The following is a 12,246-nucleotide window of genomic DNA, read 5'->3' as shown; positions in this document are numbered from 1 at the left end:
TTTGTTTGTTCTAAGACATATCTGTTGGTCGCTATTCGCTCAATCTTATGTTTACTTCACAGGACTTTAAGAATAGCACTTCTCATCAATGTCCGACTTACATGATGGTAATCACCAGGATGCTGCAAGCCTATAATGGAAAAATTGGACCGATAAGTGTATTTCATAGAGATAAGTCCTTTATAGATGTGAATATTAAGATATATAATGCCTTGTGTCACAATTTTGTGGTGAGATGGGCAAAGTCTCCTCTGATGTGTTCCATCCGTTTCAGGTCAATAATAATATGGGTGAATTAAAACAAATCCTCTAAGTTTGTCATAATTAAAATACTCTTTTGTTGTTTGAGAATTGCAAATAATTTTTAAAATAAACGACTATCTAACAAATATTCATTGTGATAATTTATTTTAGGGATTCAAGAGATTCTTTATAATTTTTCAAACAATGAATGACATTTGTAATTACTTTAAATTTTAGGAGTGTATGTTGTAATATGTATATATTATTTACTGGGTTGGAGGAATGAAATAGATATCTTATCCGAAACTCAGCACTGACTCATTCTTACGCGTTACAACCCTTAATTCGCATTTCTTTGTCCAAATCAAATTTTACTTGACAACAAAGTCTCAAATTGTTGCTTTCTCCAAATTATTAACTATCCATTTTCTTTTCTGCATTTAGTAACATAACCTATCTAACACCCACAAGTCTTTAACTAAACTTTCCTAACTTGCGTGCGTGTGTTTTTTTTTTAAATAGAATTGGTAATTAAATGAGTACATCAATATTTTAAAAAAATTAAATAATTGATCAATATATTGATTTTATCAATATAACTTAAAAATATTGATTAGAGTGAATCGAACACCCATATGTCCGGTATAATTCAAATGCATGTCATCAATTTGTTAATGGGATCTCAACCTTTACTATAAAACTAAGTCATTATTGGTTCCTGCAAGTTGTTTTCAAAATTAGAAAATGTTAAAATATTGGAAAAAAACCTTATTCTTCATCTTAATTAATAATTTAATACGGAATTGCTTCACTAAAAAAAAAACGCTTTGTTTGACGAACAGAAGTTTTACAATCTCAATAAGCTAGTTAATTAATTAATTAATTCAACCCTAAAACTTGGAACTATATATCTCTGCTAATTAATTATATGTACCACAAAAAAAGTCCAAAGTGAAACCCTACCAACAACTTTTGCTTGTACACTACCTGACAGCTTTCGACGTATTGCACATTCTCTAACAAGAGAGTCAACTAATTAATTCTCTCCTTAAACGTGGAAGAATTTAAGGAGAGAATTAAAGTGGAAGAGTTTAAGGTTATTTATGTAAAATGATTAATGCAATATATATATATATATATATTCACGTGTGATTATACTTTCATCTCGAATTATTGAATTTTGGTCCTAAAATTTGAGTTCAGCAATCAGAAATAAAATAAGGAAAATATAGGTTCCATGTTTTAGTACTTAATTAAGACTTATCCTAGAGAGTCGTATTTATTCTATTTTACGAGGTTTTCAAAACGGTCTTAAAATAGAGAAAATTTCTTTGCTTTTACAAAATTTCTGGGACTAGAGAAATTTTGAGATTATTTTGGAAATTATGTAAAAGTATATGATTAAATGTAATGAATTTTTTTAATTTTGGGATTATTTTAAAAATTGAGTAAAATTATTAAACCCCTACCACCCGTAGCTAAAAGTCGGTAAATTGGAAGCAGCTAGAACTGAAGAAGAAAATTAACACAATTTGATTTAAGTTCATACAAAAGTCAACTTAACTTATCTCATAGCCAACATTCTGACCAAAATGGCTAATACAAGAACAAAAGAAAGAGTAAAGAATATACATAACATTACAAAAGAAAACCATATATAGATATAAGAACAATTATATGTATGTGGGCAGTTGCTGAAATTGAAGAAAATCAAGAAAACAGGCATTTCCGATTTTGGGGACATATGTTGAGAGGTTCAGTTCTGAAATAGAAACCCTTTTGCAGTTGGGAGAGAGCCATTTGGAGTGCATGTAACTGGCCTTTCTCCATGGAGGAATGTGTAGTCCCCTCTCTCTAAGTGACTGTTTCGCTGCTGAGCAGATCAAGGGGATCAACTTCTCCAGCTTCTCCTCAGTCCCCACAAACACCAATGGAAGTGCATTTGTGAGTTCTTGATAGTCTGGTGTTGGCCTTGCCAGTTCAAACTGTGTCCTGAAGTCTATGTCCACTATCAGCCTATCCTCTTTGCACCCATTCATCTTCTCCCTCATCATCACATCGACATACTCATAATCACCTTTGAATTGGAAAACTGGAAACACAACAAACATTAATCAACCCATGATTCACATATGATTTCATAAAAACTGAAGGGTTTTCACCCAGCATAATTCAAGAAATTGGGGCATGGGGATGCTGTACAAATTCGCATTTAATTTCGCTAAGAAACTGTAGAAATGAGGGAAAATAGAGAGAAATGAAGCGGTACCTGAAGGAGTGGGGAAAGGAGTAGACCAAGATGTTTTGCAGAGATGGGCTTCATAGTTATCCATTTCCAGCCTCAAAAGAATCCAATGTTTCTTGAGCTTGCTCATGGCTTTGTCCATAGAATATTCCATATCTTTCAAGTACAGCAAGATTTTGCCATAAACCTCAGCTTCAGCTTCTGGGGTTTCCTCCATGATTTCCTGCACACACATGTGATATATGTGTATATGATCAAGACACAAGAGATAATAAAACCATACATATATATGATAAAAAGCAAAAAGAGAAATGAATAATTGTTATGAGGTACTTACTTGTAAAGAGAAATATATGGAATGATGATGATGATGATGAAGTTGAAGAGGGAGTTGTGAGGGAGGTGGTAAAAAGCAAGAATCTGTTATTGTTGAACCTAATTCCATATAGTCTTTGATCATTTGGGAAAGCTTTTCATCTTCTGACATACTCATCTTGTTTTCTTGCTTGATCAAGCTTAACACAATATATACACTGCACATATATATATATACATTTAATTGAGCCTTTGATTTCTCTATTTAATAATATAAATAAATAAAAACCTGGCCAACTAAAATTATTAAGTATACATCTGACGAATGTTTCCAGGAAAGAATCCATGATTAGAACATACATATAATTAATTAATTAATGGGATGTGAAAGAAGTTTCAAGATCATATGTGGACTAAAATTTCTCTCTTCCTTTGGCACAACACAGAATGATTCATGCATTTATCATGAGAGATGATCAATAATTACATGACGAAATAGAATCATATGACCTATATATACTCTCTCTCTGTCTCAAGACTTTTATGGTCTTCTCTCCAATTGAAGAAATGAGCGTGTGAAGTTGGTGAAGCTCGAAATTCATTTTTTTTTATTCCTGTCACCATATTATTCACATAGATATATATTTCCACTACCCAAAAATATTCACACGATATCTAATCATTAATTACACATATTATATTATATTATATTTGTCTAATACTTGAATTATATATTGATGAGGTTCGTGACTCGATTGTTGCTCTTTATACAAAGTATCACCTATTTTAGTTTCGTATGAATTTTATGATCTTATTTTAAAAAGACGCATCGCTACTAAAAAAAGAGACCTTATTGCTTGTAATTATTAAGTTGCTTAAACTTCCCGTTTGCAACCAAAGAAACTTGTCTGCCTTATATATTATTACAAAGTATAGTGAGTGTTTATAATTACAAGCGCAACTGTTAATATTTTATGAAATTATTGATTTGTTGCTAGAGGTATTTATTTATCTATATATATTGTGTTACATAATGATGAATTTTTTATTATTTGAATATACATATAAAATAATATTTTTCATATATACTTTAACAGTGATACATAAACATTTACGGAAAAGTATAGTAGATCATCACATATTTGCTTTAGATGAAAATTCACATCTACTTTTTAGTCCCAAAATGATTACTCTCTATGATAGCTAATTCTGAAATTAATTTCATTTTTTCCCCTCCAAAAGCGGCTATTTGCCATTTTTACCCAGTCAATTTGACTTTCAATGCCTGCGGTTCGTGCAGTACTTCTCTAGCAAATACTGGTTCTTCTGTAACCACGAGACACCGCTATTTGATTTCAACTGGAGGAACATTAACAGCAGGTAAAAGAATGTAGAAAGGTTAAAACGACAGCGCTTTCTACCAAGCCAGGCGTCACACCCTATTCAAAAGACCTGCCACGCAAGTCGCCTGTGATTTAACGCCCGTAATATTAGTACCTTGGTTTCGTCCAGGTTCCCAACCGTCGAAGCAAAGGTCGATAGATACATGCATATATATACACACACAGTACTTGAGATTCGCGAGTGATTTTATAATCTCCATAGCGATTTTTAAATTCTAGGCAGTTCTATCAATCTGTGTAGAAAGAGGAGTGAAGGAAACTCAGTTCGTAGTTGGCGGGTTTTTTCCGTCGGTTTTTGTGGGGTAAAAATTGGCTCGGGAAAGAGGTTCAAATCTGACCTGAAAACTTTATACATTGCTTTTGCCTTTTGGAATTAATGTGCGGTAGTTTGTGTTAGGGTTTTATAATCTCTGTTTCTACTCGTTTATTATGTACTAGTTGGTCTATGTTTCTAGTGTAATTTGCTTATTAACTATTTGTTGTTGGATGAATGAAATAGTTCTACTGGTAAAGATGGAATGCTCATCTTTTGGCATGTTCTGATATTTTTCCCCTTTTCTTGTCTTTTTCCGCCCTTCTTTTTGGTGCAGATTGTGAACTGGGAACCGGTGAATTAGGGTAAAATATTGCACTCAATATTTTGATGGTGCAATAAATGTTCTGTACATGGAAATCAGTTATCGTGTTTCGCTGTTGATGGTTATGTGGTGAAACAAGTTAACTTGGATGCTGTGGATGCTGCTGCGGTGTTCTTCTGAGCTGGTTTTGTCAATCGGCTAATTTTTTGGAGGAAAGTGTGTTTCTTGTAGGCTAAATGAACTAGTTAGCAGGTTATGTTCGGTTGTGTAGCAGTTATTTAGGGTCTATATTGATGGAACGGAACTTTTGTTGATGTGTTGAGGAGCTTGCTCTAAATGGGGTGGAAAGGGATTTTAGTTTTGTTGCCATGTCTTGCCACTTTGGGTGAATCAACTAACAGACTGGAAAGATTTTGGTCTGCCAATCTGAATGCCGGGACTTCATCACTCTACAGCTGGGTGGTTACAAGTGCAGCTGTTTTTGTGGCAGTGGCTCTTATTCTTTCCATGTACCTTATTTTTGAGCATTTAGCTGCGTACAATCAGCCAGAGGTTAGTCTTGGTGTTTGCTTTTGAGTTTTGTTTCTATTTTTTTGTTGTTTGATTATCTATTTCTGGTGAGCTTGTGTGGTCCATTTTGTTTGCTGCATCGACCAATGTTTTCTTGAATATGTGCAAACACTCCCCTAGTCTCTTCATTAATTACATTCATTTATTTATATTTCTTGTTTTTTCAGTCTTAATGGTATGCCTTCTCCCATTTTCCAGGAGCAGAAATTCTTGATTGCGCTCATTCTAATGGTACCTGTTTATGCAGTGGAATCGGTAATGATAACTGGTCAAGGGCTTATGTTTGCAGTTGGCTTTCAACGTTAAAGCTTAATGACAATTCATGATATGAGATCTCTCTGTTAAGCAAAAATATTTGAGGCAGTTGAATGGATGGATACAAATGGGTATTTTTGCGTGACGTCTTTTATCCCTGTCCACTTTTTGCATTATGAACAGTCTTTTATTGTTTTGTAATGAAAAATCTGGATGTTTATTCGTCATATCACAGAGATTCTTGTTTAACTTACCTTATATGGCATATTTTGAGATAACTTCATTAATTAGATGTGATTATATTGGTTCAACTTTTCCCTGAGTTCTTTACCATACTCCTCAATAAGAAACTTGTTTAATAATTGAGGATACTGCTTTTGTCACCAGACGGCATTGGAGATTAAAAACTGTGGGCGTCTTGGATTCTTGGAATCATTCCATCATAAACCTTTGCAGTCTTTTTGCCTGTAGTCTTGATATTTTGCAGTATTTAGATTTATCTTCTCCAACCAGGATGTATACAATTTCTTATTGATGTGCTTTCTTTAATGACAGTTCTTATCGTTATTAAATTCTGATGCTGCCTTCAACTGTGAAATTGTACGAGATTGTTATGAAGCATTTGCTTTATATTGCTTTGAGAGATATCTCATCGCCTGCTTAGGTATGTCTACTAATAAAACTTGTCCTCTGATATTATCATTTTCTTGTGTGTGTGTGTGTGTTTAAATCTTGAAGTTGGTTTTGTAGAGACCTTTTCATATACTCCTTGGCATGTTTACCTTTTTATCTTGTTGAGTATTCTAATACAAACTAATTGACTCTTGTTTATGCTGGACAATTGTGTTTCAAATTAGTTATTGTTTTTTAGTAGTAAGGATACTCTAGAAATGGTTTATCTGTGCAGTTGATGGCTAAAGTATTTATAAGCTATAGGGTTTGATCTGACAATGCTTATAAAATATATCATTTAACTCTTTATTATTTATTTATATTTCTTTTGTGTACCTACGAAATGTATGTATGAAGAGCAGTTAGTATTTGGTTTGCCTTGTTCATACGTATGCTTGTGCTAGTATTAGAGTCTTAGTGAAATCCAGTGCTCGAATTATTATTCTATGATAATAATGCCACAAGATAACTTTTATACTTTGGTTTTTGTTGAGTCCCGCCCGAACTTGAGGTTTGTCTTTTCGTAGCTATCTGTCAATTGGTTTCAAGAACAGAAGCAATATATTAAGTCTGGCAAGCATATGATGTCTTGCAGGTGGGGAGGAAAATACCATTGAATTTATGGAAAGTCAGAGCTTGGCCACCTCTAGCGTACCTCTTTTAGATGAAGCTTATGCTTATGGAGTTGTTGAACATCCTTTTCCATTGAATTGCTTTCTAAGGGATTGGAAGCTTGGCTCTGACTTCTACCAAGCTGTGAAAATTGGGATTGTTCAATATGTATGTACTCCATTTCAAGAGAATAGTCATGTTTTGCTATCTCTACGCATGTCACTCTAATGTAAGTGCCTATATGTGCAGATGATATTGAAGATGATATGTGCATTATTGGCGATGCTTTTTGAATTTTTGGGTGTTTATGGTGAAGGAAAGTTTGAGTGGCGATATGCGTAAGTTACTACTTTCTACTTCTGGGTCAATTGATAATTCCCTTCTTATTTGCTATTTCTGGTTTTACAACAACTAGTTCTCCCTCCTGACTTTAATCTTTGGTTGTATTTTAATTTTTACTAGCATCACTTCAGTTAAGCATTCTTCTATGTAATTGAGAAGAGTTCAAAATTTCTTTATGATCTTAAAGCTTCTACTGTGCTTGCAGTTATCCATATTTGGCCGTTGTACTGAATTTCAGCCAGACTTGGGCCTTATATTGCCTTGTGCAGTTCTATTCTGTTACCAAGAATAAGTTGGCGCCAATTAAACCTTTGGCCAAGTTTTTGACATTTAAGTCGATTGTATTCCTGACATGGTGGCAAGGTGTTGTTGTAGCCTTTCTTTTCTCTTTTGGAGCCTTACAGGGGTCATTGGCACTGGCTCTGAAAACACGGATACAAGACTATATCATATGTATTGAGGTGTGTGTATTCATTAGTTTAAGTTATCTGCGCCTCACAATATGTGCTCTCTCTCTCTCTTGGTGACAAAATTGCCTGTCACTTTTTAGTAATGGAACTTCTCTTACCAATATATCTTTTAAAGTCAGTAGCCCCTTTCACTAAATTCAGGATCTTTTTCCTAGCTAGCTTCTCAAGTTTAGTCTTGTGATTCAGATGGGTGTTGCTGCTGTGGTACATCTTTACGTTTTCCCAGCTGTACCTTACAAACGTGGAGAGAGATGTGTAAGAAACGTTGCTGTGATGGCAGATTATGCATCCTTAGGAAGCCCACCAGATCCTGAAGAGGTTCAAGATTGTGAAAGATCTACCAGATCTCGCTATTCTCAGCATGAAGATAGAGAGAAACGGCCTAAACTACACCAAAGCGTCCGTGATGTGGTCATTGGAAGTGGTGAAATTGTAAGATAATCCTTCCTAATTTTGCTATACTGTACAAGTTTTTTCTGCTCATGACCCTTTTTCTTGCAATAACTGTGGCTCTGTGATGTGTTCCTAGATTGTTGATGACATGAAGTTCACAGTTTCGCATGTTGTAGAACCAGTTGAAAGAGGGTTTGCAAGAATCAATAAGACTTTCCATCAGATATCTGAAAACATGAAACAATATGAGGAGCGTAAAAGGAATTCCAAGGATGATAGCCATCTTGTCCCCTTGAACTCGCGAACAAAAGAATTCTCTGATGTGCATGATGACCTTATTGAAGGAAGTGTTAGCGACAGTGGTTTGTCCGATGGGAAGAGACCTCATCACAAATTTAAGGCATCATCATCTCGGTTGAAGTACAGATAAGGCATCCTTTTATCTGCCCCAGAAAGTGAACACAAGTGGTTATTGCCTGACTGCACTAGAACATTATGTCTGATGGCCCCCCCCCGGTTTTACGGGCATTTAAAGGCAGTTGGAATATATACCATTTTGGTTAGGCATCACTGTGCAGGAAGATGCATGCTGTATCTCCTAAGTAAATATTAGATATCTAACAGTGATAAGGCATTGTTTTCAAGGTGCCATTACTTCAAAGACATTGGAGAAGAGGTTGCCCCTGAAAGGGGAAGTATACAAATGGTGCAGAATTTGAGTGACTGATACGAGGACCATGACAATTCTTGAATTTTAAGCATATATGTATATACAATTTTGTGGTCTCTAATGTAATTGTTTTCAAATTTAAATTGTTTATGGATATCTGATAATTAACAATTTAAAATGTCTCAAATGCAAGTCCTCCCGTTTGATCTGACGAGCTTCCTTATGGTCGTGTAGCTCCGCGAGTATTAAGTTCGGACCTTGAGTAAATAATAAAAGGATATGATATTATTCAATTATAGTGAGATTCTTGACCCTACTTTTATGGCTTTCAGGATTTTGGGGAGAAACGCTGAGGAATTATTTGATTCAAGATTAGAACATAATATTTTGATGAAGCAAATGGTGGTGATCTTTCTAGTGAAGAAAGTTCAAACCATGATGTAAATCGAACAATAGCTTAATGCTTCTGAGGATGACAATTTGGTGTGATGGTTTCTTGGTGTTTTTTCCCCTTTTCTTGTGCATTGTTTTGCTTTTGAGGCGCTTGGTCTTGGATCATGTGTGTTGTGTATCCTTGATTTTTAGTTGTAATATTTTTTCTGGCAGGTGTTTTTCTTTCTTTTCTTTTAATTTTTGGAGCAGTTCTATGATAACACTCCAAGATTGTGAAGGTGTTGCAGAAGTGTTGCGGCAGACAATAGAAAGGTTTCGGACAATTTGCGGACATATCAAGAATGAATTCTTTGTAACAAAGTGATTCATTGGCCAAATTCCCAAAAAGTGCCCACAGAGTGAAAAACTTCTTTAGCCAACATGTTATTGCTGTTGGTTATTTTTCTACAATACAATTACAAGTGGAGAGAGTGTATGCTGTATGAATTTCACCTATAATCTATAACTCAAAACTTTTAAGAAATGATGTTACTAAGCCCAAGGTAGGAAGCCTGGATATGGGACAGTTCCACAGTATCTGAACAAACCTTCAATTTCTGGACATCCATTAGGATAAGGGATTGACCTATGGAAAGGATCACGACCAAGTCTTTTGCGCCACAATGAACCCATACAACCATATGGATCTTCTTGAAATTGAGTTCTCACTAGAGCTTCACCTTTCAGTGCTGCTTCCCTTGAATTCTGGGTAGATGACGTGCCCGAATAGAAGAACCTGGACTCAGGAAACCTAATGGCCGAGCGGTGCAGATGGACAAACCTTTCCTCCTTAAAGTCATAACCAACAACCTGAATAACAAGTTAAAACAGAGTGGGGATTGGTACCACAGAAGTTGTCAAAATAACAAGAACATGAGCACGAAGGCCTAAAAAGACACCGAAAAGAGAATTGTTTCTGCAGATTTGCTGGGCACAGATGATTAGGTGCAGAACACAAAGCATTGAGGCCCAACTGAACTCTATATGTCAATACCAGTCTTTAAATTCAATTCTTTTACAAAGTAATTACTATTGCTAAACCAACTTCAGCTTTTGAACTTTGTAACGAACAGAAAACATATGTCAACTTACAGTTATGTTTTGTGGATATGCGCCAGTGAGCTCTCGGAAGCGACACACACTGAAGAGAAGATTCTCAAAGCTGTCTCTAGCATGTTCTTCAGTCAGTGCTCTACTCCTCACACTGTCTCGCTCGCCTTGGCAATAGACGATAAGAATATAACTATTAGATGCATGATTAGAAGATAATTTCAAAACTCCAACATCAAATTATGTTTCTTCACTAGTGATCTAGTCATCTGATCAAGCAACCAAGATGACAGAGTCACAGAAAATGTGATGGATCCTTTAGTGAAAACAGAGCCAGTACCAAACAACATCCAAAGGGAGAGAAAAAATTGAAGTCTTGGATAGTCATTTGCAACATCAGGATTCGAGTTTAAATAACACAACTCTCTTCGACTTAGCAACCAACATTATTGAAATCAAAGGTGGAGTTAAGCAACATTATATGGTCAAGTACCTCAAAAGACATTGCAAACAATGTGCAGAAACATCCAGGAGGCATCTATAAAGTGATTTAATGAGTTAAGGGTGCAAATTGACTGTTTTCTTTGTGGTTCAGAGCATCTCGATTTAACCTTAACTCAAAAGGCTTCTTTTGATGATCCAGCCATCCAACAGAGCTCAAAATTTCTGAGCTCACATGATCTTATTTAAAAAGTCAAAACATATCCAAATAAAAATATAATGGGCCTTTAAAATCATTCGATCTCGTGTACTAGCATCCCATCCTTCTTTACTATCTTCAAAGATTAGAATGCTATAAACTTTCAGCCACTAATTAATTTCCATCAAATTTAAGGACCCAATCAGACACGAAACAAAGCAACAAATGAAACTATAACTCACTCACCAAACCATTGTTTGGACTCGGCCACGATCCAATAACTCTGAGCTTCACTTCGCGGACCAGCATCCTTCCGTGTCTCACCCCCACTAAACAAGAGCAATGCCTCATCATCATTGGCTGCAATCTCGACTCCCTTGTGTATATGTGTAACAAAAGTCGCAGCTTGGCCTGGATGCTTCTGATATGGTTCCAAATACCACGAATCCTCCTTATCAACCTTCTCACAACTACTGCTAGTATAAACCGAATGCCCCGCTACCATTACAAGATTTCTAAATCTAGCGAAGGGATAACTATCCACATTTCCATCCAATTTTCTATAAGTAGGCATCATCTTGAACTGGCCCTCTGAGATTGATAATACAATGAGGACTGTAATCCCAATTGACAAGCAAACCAAGATGAGCACAAGAGGGTGAAGTTTATAATAGTGATTGAACCTATTGCCTATTGACTTTATCATTCTCGAAGCACTATTTTTCGGCTTCCGGGCCTTTTTAGCAATTCCAGATTCCAAGTCAAAATCGCCCCTTGGATAGGCCTGGAATGACTTTGGACTGTTAGTAGACTCGAATGTGTAGTTTGTCCTCATAGATTACAGAATCCAACTGAAGAATTACAGCAAATGAAGAAAGAACACAATGCCACCATAGAATCTCAAACTCGCAAGAATTTGAAGAAAGCCCTTTACAAGGAGAATGAGAACAAAAGATCAAGAACTTGAACAGACGATCAAGAAGAGGAGAATTTCAAGAAATCACCATATTTATTCAACCTAAAAAAAATGTGATTTGAAGCAAGCCCACCTGAGAATTGACTCAAAGAAAGCGAAACACTGCATTGAAATCCGAATTAATTAGCATTACGATGCGCGCGCAAATGATACTATATGGAAAATTAGCTTCGATCTCGGATGCAGAATTGGATATTCAAGAAAAGCTAGCCCTAAATCATTGAGTTCCAAATGAAAATGGTGGAGGATGAAGTGCAGCAAATCACCATGAGTGAGGACGATCCCTTCAAATGCAAATACCTTGTGCTTTTGTTTGGATCTGCCCCTGCCCCTGCCCCGCCCCACTTCCGATTTCAGTCAACTATTTAATTACATTATAT

At 35.7% G+C, this 12,246-nt stretch overlaps 3 protein-coding genes across 4 annotated transcripts; 1 reads left to right on the top strand and 2 right to left on the bottom strand.

Annotated features, from left to right (window-relative positions):
- Window positions 1-1,747: 1,747 nt before the first annotated feature.
- On the bottom strand, window positions 1,748-3,087 carry LOC105159601 (transmembrane protein, putative (DUF506)). Its single transcript, XM_011076715.3, has 3 exons — window positions 2,826-3,087; window positions 2,513-2,711; window positions 1,748-2,335 (listed from the first exon to the last, which is right to left on the bottom strand). The coding sequence occupies exons 1-3, from the start codon at window positions 3,027-3,029 to the stop codon at window positions 1,917-1,919; spliced, it is 822 nt and encodes a 273-aa protein (XP_011075017.2). The 5' UTR covers window positions 3,030-3,087; the 3' UTR covers window positions 1,748-1,916.
- Window positions 3,088-4,263: 1,176 nt separating this feature from the next.
- LOC105159410 (protein LAZ1 homolog 1) lies at window positions 4,264-8,911 on the top strand. 2 transcript variants are annotated; one of them, XM_011076466.3, is made up of 9 exons: window positions 4,264-4,531; window positions 4,797-5,336; window positions 5,553-5,609; window positions 6,165-6,273; window positions 6,877-7,061; window positions 7,143-7,231; window positions 7,441-7,696; window positions 7,892-8,137; window positions 8,235-8,911. In XM_011076466.3, the coding sequence occupies exons 2-9, from the start codon at window positions 5,121-5,123 to the stop codon at window positions 8,526-8,528; spliced, it is 1,452 nt and encodes a 483-aa protein (XP_011074768.1). In that variant the 5' UTR covers window positions 4,264-4,531; window positions 4,797-5,120; the 3' UTR covers window positions 8,529-8,911. The 2 variants fall into 2 exon arrangements, with proteins under 2 accessions (XP_011074768.1, XP_011074769.1); XM_011076467.3 differs by lacking the exon at window positions 4,264-4,531 and having other exon boundaries at window positions 5,245-5,336; window positions 5,553-5,740.
- Window positions 8,912-9,503: 592 nt separating this feature from the next.
- Window positions 9,504-12,209, bottom strand: LOC105159409 (uncharacterized protein C57A10.07). Its single transcript, XM_011076463.3, has 4 exons — window positions 11,940-12,209; window positions 11,137-11,818; window positions 10,293-10,417; window positions 9,504-10,010 (listed from the first exon to the last, which is right to left on the bottom strand). Exons 2-4 carry the CDS (start codon window positions 11,723-11,725, stop codon window positions 9,693-9,695), a joined length of 1,032 nt encoding a protein of 343 aa, XP_011074765.1. The 5' UTR covers window positions 11,726-11,818; window positions 11,940-12,209; the 3' UTR covers window positions 9,504-9,692.
- Between the last annotated feature and the right edge of the window lie 37 nt (window positions 12,210-12,246).

This window comes from Sesamum indicum, linkage group LG3 (assembly GCF_026168435.1).
Source record: "Sesamum indicum cultivar Baizhima isolate 11 linkage group LG3, ASM2616843v1, whole genome shotgun sequence".
Classification (NCBI taxonomy): domain Eukaryota; kingdom Viridiplantae; phylum Streptophyta; class Magnoliopsida; order Lamiales; family Pedaliaceae; genus Sesamum; species Sesamum indicum.
This window is presented reverse-complemented; position numbering and strand designations above follow the sequence as displayed.

Excerpts from the sequence above, each read along its gene's own strand:
- LOC105159601 (XM_011076715.3), bottom strand. The coding sequence starts at position 3,029 with ATGTGCAGTGTATATATTGTGTTAAGCTTGATCAAGCAAGAAAACAAG. Across the intron at positions 2,712-2,825 it reads CCATATATTTCTCTTTACAA|GAAATCATGGAGGAAACCCC; the intron begins GTAAGTACCTCA and ends ATGTGTGTGCAG. Across the intron at positions 2,336-2,512 it reads TCCTTTCCCCACTCCTTCAG|TTTTCCAATTCAAAGGTGAT; the intron begins GTACCGCTTCAT and ends TTGTGTTTCCAG.
- LOC105159410 (XM_011076466.3), top strand. The coding sequence starts at position 5,121 with ATGGGGTGGAAAGGGATTTTAGTTTTGTTGCCATGTCTTGCCACTTTG. Across the intron at positions 7,062-7,142 it reads AAATTGGGATTGTTCAATAT|ATGATATTGAAGATGATATG; the intron begins GTATGTACTCCA and ends CTATATGTGCAG. Across the intron at positions 8,138-8,234 it reads TCATTGGAAGTGGTGAAATT|ATTGTTGATGACATGAAGTT; the intron begins GTAAGATAATCC and ends ATGTGTTCCTAG.
- LOC105159409 (XM_011076463.3), bottom strand. The coding sequence starts at position 11,725 with ATGAGGACAAACTACACATTCGAGTCTACTAACAGTCCAAAGTCATTC. Across the intron at positions 10,418-11,136 it reads CGAGTCCAAACAATGGTTTG|GCGAGCGAGACAGTGTGAGG; the intron begins GTGAGTGAGTTA and ends TCTATTGCCAAG. Across the intron at positions 10,011-10,292 it reads CATATCCACAAAACATAACT|GTTGTTGGTTATGACTTTAA; the intron begins GTAAGTTGACAT and ends CTTGTTATTCAG.